Genomic DNA, 8,942 nt, shown 5'->3' on the forward strand with positions numbered 1-8,942 from the left:
TTTCACATCAGCGCAGATGAAGCTAGGCAAATGGGAGATCTGCATACACAGTAAAAAAACACTGTTGTGGGCCATCTCCCGACAGAGAGATGAGAGAGAACGGGGGGGGGGGCCTGCATCTGGTAGTGTTGGGGATGGGGGGGGGGGCTTGTTGGTTTGTTTGGTCCAGATCCGATGTGTTAAGAAGGTTAGGCGTGTCAGAGGTCAGGGTTTAAGAGCGGGTGTACTTCCCCCAGATGTGCAGCATGAAGACAGACGCGATGAAGAGGAGGCTCATCACCAACACTGGCACTGGCCCACTGCAGAGAGAGAGAACACACACACACACACACGTTAACATTACTACAGTTAGTAATAGTACTGTAGAGAGGCAGAGTGATAGTCACTAGACAGGATTATTAGCACCAGACAGTGTTATTAACATGCTTATTAACACAGCGGTCCTAAGAATGGAGTGGTTGTGTTCAGAGTAAAGTGGTTGCTTTCATTGAAGAGGGTTTGATGAAAGGAGAGACTCATCCCTGAAGGAGGTGTGTGTGATAGGGGGGTGGGGGTGGGCATTGCTAAGCAGGCACATTGCCATGCCAACCATCACCCCCCACCCCCCACCCCCCACCCCCACCCCCACCCCCACCTCCCCCTCCCCCTCCATCTGAAGGCTGTAATTGAGTTGACCTTTCGGTGCGGATCCTTTAATGAAGCTTGGAGATCGGCATCTAACATAGGAACACACTCACGCTCGATACACACCACCGTGTGTCTGTCCATCTTCCGACTGTGTGTACAACTGTACGATGGACAGCTGTGAAGGCAGAGCAAGTCTATCATGGTGACTGTGGGTGGTCAGACGGTAGGTGCGTGTTCACAATCACATTGGAAAAGACATGAGAGCTGAACTGACTGACTGAAGACAACAGTCTGAATCTAACATGACCCTCATATCAAGCATTTAAAAGGAAAGTACCGGCTAACACATATGGTGGACATATATCCTTACAGCCCATGCTTGAATAAATCCAATGCTTTTAAATGCAATGGGAGTGAATGAGTGTGCATTCACTTTGGGCAGAAGGGTAGAGAATATTGGACCACAGCCTTGGTGTCTGTTGGAAGGGGAGGTGTGGGCACGCACGCACACACACACACACACACACACACACAGGGGGGTGATCAGCAGGTCAGAGATTATATGTTCTGCCACAGAGGCCCCAGAGCCTAATTTCCTGCCATTAAACATTCATGCACTTCCTCATAAACACTAATACTCCCTAAGAAAGGCTTTGTGTCTGTGTGTGTGTCTGTCTGTGTGTGTGTATGCGCGTGTGTACGCACGTGCATGAGTCTGTATGTGAACGTAAGAGTGCTAGGGTAAATGTACCTTTAAATGTACGCCTATGTGTATGTGAGAGCTTGTGTGCATCCTCCACACCCATGCACATGAATCAGTGGGTGGGTGGGTGTGTGTGTACACTTACACTTTGAGTCCTGGCGAGTCCTCAGTGTAGAAGCGCCACATGCCCCCTGTGCCCCCCGCTGATGCTGTGGTCCTGCCAGCACTGCGCGTGCCACTGCTTGTTGCTTTCCTATGAAATACATAGGAGACAATACCACTGAATTAGAACACATTACTGTAAACCATTGCCCCCGAAACAACTGCGGGAAAGAATTATGAATACCTTCACAGCATTGTCTGCATACTGAATCAATGAAACATGTAAGTACATGAAAAAAAACAACCAAAGTCATGGCTTATAACAAGGGCCCAGAGTTTTTCCTGTTCAGGTCACATGGTCAAGAAAATCTCCTGGCCCTTGAAAAAACAATTGTGTGGTTCTAATCTAAACCATTATTTCTGAGTTATAATGTGATGCATGACAAATCACAGAGACAACAAGACCCTCTGAGAGCTAGCTCACACTTCAGTACATAACTCACGACTACAGCAGCTAATGAGATGAGGTGATTCATATCTGGTTTACTCATCAGATGAGATTAAATGGGGGTAAATGAGGTAATCAGGGATATAATAGTAGATGGGTGATGAGTTGATACTGAGGCTCTGATTACACACTGATTAAGCCTAAAGCACCTACATCTATTCTACTCTAATTTACCCATGGCACATAACAGTACAGTAGTACAGGGCAGGGCCACCTAAAGACAATCACTCACTCTCCTATGTTCTCATCAGACGGGGAGGGGGGAAACTCCAAATCATCATTTGTCAATTTACTAATCTAGGTTCTAATTTGGTGTGTGTGTGTGTGTGTGTGTGTGTGTGTGGAGGGGGGGGGGTAGGGGGTATGGATATGGGTAAGGGTGACTGGCTATGAAACCCACATCTCAAGGAAAATGTGTGTCTGTATGTAACTCTGTCTGACAGTGGAGCATGTTGCTTTGGGAGTCAGGGAAGTGTGTGTGTGTGTTTGTACCTCTATCTGACTATGGAGCCTGCTTCTAGGGGAGTGAGTGTGTTTGTATGTGTGACTATGCATGACAGTGGAGCCTGTTGTTTTGGGGATGGGGAAGTGTGTGTACCTCTGTCTGACAGTGGAGCCTGCTGCGCGAGGAGCTACTGTCTTGCTGGGGGAGCGGCTGCCAGCCCCTACGTTAGTTGCACTTGCTGCTGGTCCAGGCTGAGGGAGAGAGGGCAGAGTTACACACAAACTGCACAGATATAGGCCTACCTCAAACATACTGTTTAGAAGAAAATGAAGAGAGCATGGGTATGGTGTCATGATATGGTAAGCAATAAACATACTGAACAAATCATTCCATAATTCCGTTTGAAATTAGACAGCCAACTCAACCTGGCCTCTTTCACCGTTAGATGTGACATGAAGTTAAATAACCAGTAATAGTAACAACCACACGAGTTGCTAGAAATGTCTTCTATGGCTTATCATTGTGTGTTATGGCAATCGTTGGATGTCTAAATCTGGACACATTAAAGAGTTGTTGATTTTTTTGATGAACGAAAAATAGCCACGTCTACAATAAGACTATGGTCAGCTAGCCCAGAGTGTTCTCTCTGAGCCAGCCTAGTAGTTAGGCTAGCTCAGCTGTTCACAGCTATTTGCCACCTCACGATATTACGTTTGACTATAAAGATCACATCAGCAATAGTAGCTGATTGTAACTTATATACAGTGATCAGACATCAGAGAAACTGTGGTGCTCAGTTTGACAGACTATGACTCCACAGTTACTAGTACTAGCTATAGCTAGCTAGCAGATATGGCAACTTGAACTCGTAACAGCAATCTCTGTTGAATGAAAGAGCCGGTTGCTACGAGGCGTGCAACGATAGAAATGAGTAGAGTACAACATAAAGAAGAAACTCACCATTTTAAGTTGTGTTGCAATTTCAGATGAATAAGAAAACTCAAACGTTTCTCTAACCGATGTCCACGACAAATCAACAGCAACCAGAGAGAAATCGCCACAACTTCAGAAGAGATCACAGATTGATGACGCTTGACTAAAAGGACACGACTGCACAACAGAAGACCAATATAGGCAACCGAAGATAAGCCTGAATTAAAACAGTCCTTTAAGGGAAATCTATGTACTTAGTTTAAAGTCAATCGTATACAACTCTATAATCTTTAAGTTTCCCAAAATATTTTACATAAAAATACTATTTTCAGCACATTTCATTTAATATTTTTAGATAAATATGTAAGGCAAGTAAATGACATATACGTACCGTCAGAGTTGACGTGTCTCTGAGGAAGCAGTATGCTCCGTATTGTGGAATCTGACACCATTGTGGCTCATTACCAAGGGGATGACTCGGTCATTTGAATGGAACATTTGAGCCATCATGGCGATTAAGGTGCACAGTTTTAGGGTTCAACAGTATTTTAACTGATTCTTGTGACCAGTGGCTTGCCCATTTGGACAGTGCGCATTATCAAGGAGTGACAGGTAAACTTGACAGGCAATGTCCACACTAATTAGAAAATATTCTACTGTGAATGAACTGTTGCTTTATAAGAAGTATGGTCACAATGCTAAACTTCAGGACAGCTAGCTATCTAGTCATCATCAATTTCTGCTTGTGCTGTCAATTCAGTTAAGTCGGTCAAAACCTTATTTAATGGGGTAGAACTTTGCATGTAGATAACATATTTAAAGTACAATGTACAATTGTCAGTTGTTTTGAACTTGAAATATGTTACGCAAGCTAACGTTTAGCCCATTTAGAATAACAAGCCACTGGCACTGTTGATGCACCTGTCAAACTATCAGGTGCTATTAGCACGCAGTTTGAGCCACCTGAGTGTGAGCACTCTGTTTATAAAATTGGTTGATATTTTTGAAATACATGTCAGCCTACAGTCAAGGCTATGACAATATGATAAGCAAACACAATCATTTGAATGATGTGCATTATGTTAGGTAGCCTAGCCTCCCTGTATGTGTACATAGTCGCTACAGCCTCTGCCACTTTTTACCAAGAGGTCTCGACCTTTATGGCACTGGAGAAATTGCACTCCAATAGTGTGTTATAGGATGGTGATTGTGGTGGATTAACGTGTGTGGGTGTTGTTGCCTCCAGGATGGTGCGGGTAGTGTTTCTCCACCCAGACCTGGGTATAGGTGGAGCAGAACGGTTGGTGGTGGATGCAGCTGTGGCTCTGAGGTCTCGAGGCTGCAGTGTTCAGATCTGGACAGCCCACCACGACCCCACACACTGCTTCTCTGAGACTCTCGACCCAGACCTACCTGTGGTGGGTGTCTACATAGCGAGACAGTTGGCTCCCATTTGTACTTCCCGTCCTGTTTATGAGGTGTCTAACCCTGGCTTGTCTCATCCTACTGAAGGTGTGTGTGGGTGACTGGTTGCCCACCAGTGTGTTTGGGTACCTACATGCCCTATGTGCTTACCTGAGGATGGTCTATGTGGCTCTCTACCTGGTGTTCCTGAGTGGGGTGGAGTATGACATGGTCTTCTGTGACCAGGTGAGACTCCTCCCACCCCTCCCTTCTTCTTTACCATCATTTTCTTCCTTATATTTTCCCTTATCTCACTTCTCTACCTTCACTCTCTTTCTTTGACATTATTCTGTTGGACATGATTCTCATACTCATACTGCTCTCTCTCTCTCTCTCTCTCTTTGGATGTACTCTTCCCCCCCAGGTGTCAGTGTGTATACCGATGCTGAGGTTGTCCCGTCAGAGGAAGAAGGTTCTGTTCTACTGTCACTTCCCAGACCAGCTCCTGACCCAGAGGAACTCTGCTCTGAAGAGGTTCTACCGCGCTCCAATAGACTGGCTGGAGGAACGCACCACTGGCATGGCTGATATGGTGAGGGGGGGCTAGAATGGGTTAAAGAAGGAATAAACAAAGATTGTCTCATAATAACGGACTAGGAAGTACACAAGAGAGCTGCAAACTGTTCCATTCAGTTCTCAGTGCTGATAGATAGATTGATAGAATAATAGGTAGGCAGGTTAATTAAAACACAGCGTTCAGTATACTTATTTGCATAAATAAATGAAGAATGCAATAAAGACCTCAATATCTGGTCCTCTGTGGCTCAGTTGGTAGAGCATGGCGCTAACAACGCTTAGGTTGTGAGTTTGAGTCCCGCTGGGACCATATATACTGAAATGTATGCACTCACTGCAATGTAAGTCGCTTTGGATAAAAGCGTCAGCTAAATGCCATATATTATAATATCACTGACAAGTCCTTTGTTTACTTCCAGGTGCTGGTGAACAGTCGTTTTACAGCCGGGGTCTTCAGGGAAACCTTCCGTAGTCTTGGAGGAGTCCAGACCGACGTCCTCTACCCCTCCCTCAACACACACACCTTTGACCAAGCCCCCACAGAAGACCAGGGTCTGGAAGGGCTGCTGCCTGAGGGTACGTCTTGTATGTTCCTGTCCCTGAACCGCTATGAGCGTAAGAAGAACCTGGGTCTGGCCCTGGAGAGCCTTGCTGTCCTGAGGGCTGGCCTGTCGTCGGGGCAGAAGGCAGGGCTCCACTTGGTGGTGGCGGGCGGGTACGACGAACGAGTTACTGAGAACGTGCAGCACTACAGTGAGCTGAAGGACCTAACTAAACAACAAGGTTTGGAGGACTGCGTCACCTTCCTGCGCTCTCCCTCGGATGCCCTCAAGGTGGCGTTGCTGCGTGCCAGTGCAGCAGTGCTGTATACACCCAGCAGAGAGCATTTTGGGATAGTCCCAGTGGAGGCCATGTACTGCTCGTGTCCCGTTATAGCTGTAAATTCTGGGGGTCCGCTGGAGAGTGTGGGGGATGGGGAGACAGGGTTCCTGTGTGAGCCCACAGCGGAAGCTTTCTCCAAGGCCATGGAGAGGCTGGTCCAAGACCCCAAGATCCGCAGGGACATGGGACAAGCAGGAAGGAGGAGGGTACAAGAGAAGTTCTCCCTGGAGGCCTTCTCAGACCAGCTGCACGGGTACATCCTCAGGCTGACCCAGTGACACTATCACTGGGGCTGTGACTGGGTTTGGGGTGGGGTATGGGGCTGGGGGAGCAGAGAGGCTCTGATTAGAAGTTGCCATTAGGTACAGATCTAGGATCAGCTTACCATTCTTTACCTTTACCAATGGGGGGGGGCAAAACAGAGCTTAGATCAGCAGCACCCAGGGGTAACTTCCTGCTGCTGTAGCAGAGCGAGCTGAGGAGGATAGGAGTGTATCCATGGAGGGGCAGAGATGCAGGAGGGGTGAGTTGTGGGTTATGGAAGAGTGTTGTTTGGGGGTATGGAAGGGAATGCTCGGGACTCTGTGGACAATTAGTCAGCATTCCCCAGGAGGGGTTGCTGAGGGAAGGAGGGACGGAATCTCAGCCCCAATTAAAGAAAAGAGTAACGAGTTTACCAATCTTGCCCCTGGCCTCCCGGAACAATACCAGCAGCAACCCTCTGGGAGTGGGAGTGGGAGTGTGTGGGTAAGGCGCTATGACCAAGGGCCTAATGAACAAGAGCGCTGATGGGATTGATTGGTAGACTCTTAGATGCACTGCACTGTGTGTTTGTTTTCTGCACTGTATATATATGTGTGTGTGTGTGTGTGTGTGAGAGAGAGAGAGAGAGAGAGAGAAAAAGAGAGGGAATGTTCCACCGAGCGTCATTAGACGATCCACAGCCACAAATCGATAAGCAGGATGTTTGCCACTTCCTCTGTTCTCTCAGAGCTTTGTTCACTTTTCACAAAGAGAGAATGTTGGCCTGTACACAGGTCTATAGCTGGGTGGGGGTTATTGGGAGAGGATAGAGTGTATGGGTTATTAGGGGTCTAGCCGGTGGAGTGTGTATGGGTTATTAGGAGTGTGTATGAAGTAGAAGGTCATGTGTCTGGCTTTCTGTGTGATTCCTCTGGCCTCTCTGGCCCTCCTACAGTATAGACATGCTGTTATTGACATTCATGAAGTCTCAATAAACAAGAGGACAAATAGTTTCCTAACTGCCTGTATTGTTGTGACATTTTTTTGGTCCTGTTTTTCTGTTTGGTCACAGTAGGTGACTGTGTGTGTGTGCATATGTTTGTGTGTGAGTTCTTTTCAGTGACCACGCTGTTGTCCATTTATCACAGATTCTCAAGCTTTCAGGGTAACTACATAATATGAACGAGTGACACACATGCTATACATTTCAGTGAATCAGCAAGTAACGAAGCCGCAGCAAGTAAAAACAGTAAAGACTATGAACACTGCGCTTCACCATTACACTTTTGGGTTATCGTCTGAAGACTGTTTCTCTCTCAACGTCTCAGTTTCTCCCTCTCCCCCCCCCCCGTCTGTGCCCTGTGGTGGGTCAGTTATTGAGATCACTGTGTGTCTGAGCTGCAGCGATAACCAGTACCCAGGTGCCACTGGCGGACAGTGTTAATTAATTAATGAGACCGCAGGGTTGGTTTTCTAATTCCACAGAACCAGGGAGTGGGGAGATACGGGGCAGTGGTAGAGAGATGTTTAGATGTGTGTGTGTGGGTTCGGGGGAGGTGTGATGTATAGGTGTGTGTGTGTGTGTGTGTTATGGTTGTATATTTGTCTTGTTGGCAGTTTGGGAGCGTGTCCCCTCGTTAGTGGAATATTAAATATGAATTGCATATTTTTACCCCTGTGCTCTGGCCCTTAATCATACGTTCTGATTGGATGTTAATCATGGGCTAAATAGAGCTGATGAGCGAATCACAGTGACATAAATCAGCAGGTACCCCGCCCCGCCCCGGCACGCTCTAACCAGGTCATGGACCTGCTGCTCTGTAACCCTGGGAGAACACACTAGTAAACACCAAGGCAGAGCAGGAGAGGAGTGAGAAGAGACACACCAATTCAGACCTGCACTCAGAAAATGCACTGTGTATTTATTGTTTCATTGTTTTATGTTACGTGGCCCATGCATTCTGATGCACCGCTTAGCCCTGAAATGAAATTCCTTCCTTTGTGAATTGATTCGGAGAAAGTGAATACTGTGCAGCGGACCTGACATGATTGTCTCATGGTCCTGTATGAATGTATATATTATGTGGAGGATGTATGTATTGTATTTGCGGTGCTTTTTTTTCTCCTAGCCATCAAGGCTGCCCCTGAGGGAATTAATAAAGTATTCTAGAATGCAAATGTAAAGGGTTAACATAGAGAGGAGAGAGTGTTTCAGTTGTGTCTCTGTAGTGAATGATAGATTATCTTTCAACAAAGCAAATCTGCATTTGTATTCATAACCCATCTTTTAGCTCTGTTTTACATGGAACATGTTAACAAATTATGGATTTCACATTTTACTGCTCCTATAAAGTATTCAAATATATTAGCATATACCTCGTAACTGTTAAAACTGCAGAGCCTTCAGAGGACACACACACACAAACACGCACACACACACAAGCATAAACTTGGAAGGAGAGTGAGGAGTGATTTACTCCGTCCACATAAAACAACATTCTCTCAGGGAGATTATAATA

At 46.3% G+C, this 8,942-nt stretch overlaps 2 protein-coding genes across 4 annotated transcripts; one reads left to right on the forward strand and one right to left on the reverse strand.

Moving 5' to 3' along the window:
• Positions 1-6: 6 nt before the first annotated feature.
• On the reverse strand, positions 7-3,482 carry sec61b (SEC61 translocon subunit beta). The gene is made up of 4 exons (XM_083678687.1): positions 3,346-3,482; positions 2,539-2,636; positions 1,476-1,583; positions 7-299 (listed from the first exon to the last, which is right to left on the reverse strand). The coding sequence occupies exons 1-4, from the start codon at positions 3,346-3,348 to the stop codon at positions 212-214; spliced, it is 297 nt and encodes a 98-aa protein (XP_083534813.1). The 5' UTR covers positions 3,349-3,482; the 3' UTR covers positions 7-211.
• Positions 3,483-3,814: 332 nt separating this feature from the next.
• Positions 3,815-6,504, forward strand: alg2 (ALG2 alpha-1,3/1,6-mannosyltransferase). 3 transcript variants are annotated; one of them, XM_083678365.1, is made up of 5 exons: positions 3,815-3,930; positions 4,565-4,736; positions 4,831-4,968; positions 5,147-5,314; positions 5,718-6,502. In XM_083678365.1, exons 2-5 carry the CDS (start codon positions 4,566-4,568, stop codon positions 6,456-6,458), a joined length of 1,218 nt encoding a protein of 405 aa, XP_083534491.1. In that variant the 5' UTR covers positions 3,815-3,930; position 4,565; the 3' UTR covers positions 6,459-6,502. The 3 variants fall into 3 exon arrangements, with proteins under 3 accessions (XP_083534491.1, XP_083534493.1, XP_083534492.1); XM_083678367.1 differs by lacking the exon at positions 4,831-4,968 and having other exon boundaries at positions 5,718-6,504; XM_083678366.1 differs by lacking the exon at positions 3,815-3,930 and having other exon boundaries at positions 4,176-4,736; positions 5,718-6,503.
• The last annotated feature ends 2,438 nt before the right edge of the window (positions 6,505-8,942 follow it).

Source organism: Argentina silus, assembly GCF_951799395.1.
Source record: "Argentina silus genome assembly, chromosome: 10".
Lineage (NCBI taxonomy): Eukaryota > Metazoa > Chordata > Actinopteri > Argentiniformes > Argentinidae > Argentina > Argentina silus.

What these genes read in the sequence shown, in the direction of transcription:
- sec61b (XM_083678687.1), bottom strand. An exon ending in GGCTCCACTGTCAGACAGAG is followed by an intron (nt 1,584 to 2,538) that starts GTACACACACTT and finishes TGTATTTCATAG; the next exon opens with GAAAGCAACAAGCAGTGGCA. An exon ending in GACTCGCCAGGACTCAAAGT is followed by an intron (nt 300 to 1,475) that starts GTAAGTGTACAC and finishes CTCTCTCTGCAG; the next exon opens with TGGGCCAGTGCCAGTGTTGG.
- alg2 (XM_083678365.1), top strand. Translation starts at nt 4,566, where the DNA reads ATGGTGCGGGTAGTGTTTCTCCACCCAGACCTGGGTATAGGTGGAGCA. An exon ending in TCGACCCAGACCTACCTGTG is followed by an intron (nt 4,737 to 4,830) that starts GTGGGTGTCTAC and finishes ATCCTACTGAAG; the next exon opens with GTGTGTGTGGGTGACTGGTT. An exon ending in ACATGGTCTTCTGTGACCAG is followed by an intron (nt 4,969 to 5,146) that starts GTGAGACTCCTC and finishes CTTCCCCCCCAG; the next exon opens with GTGTCAGTGTGTATACCGAT.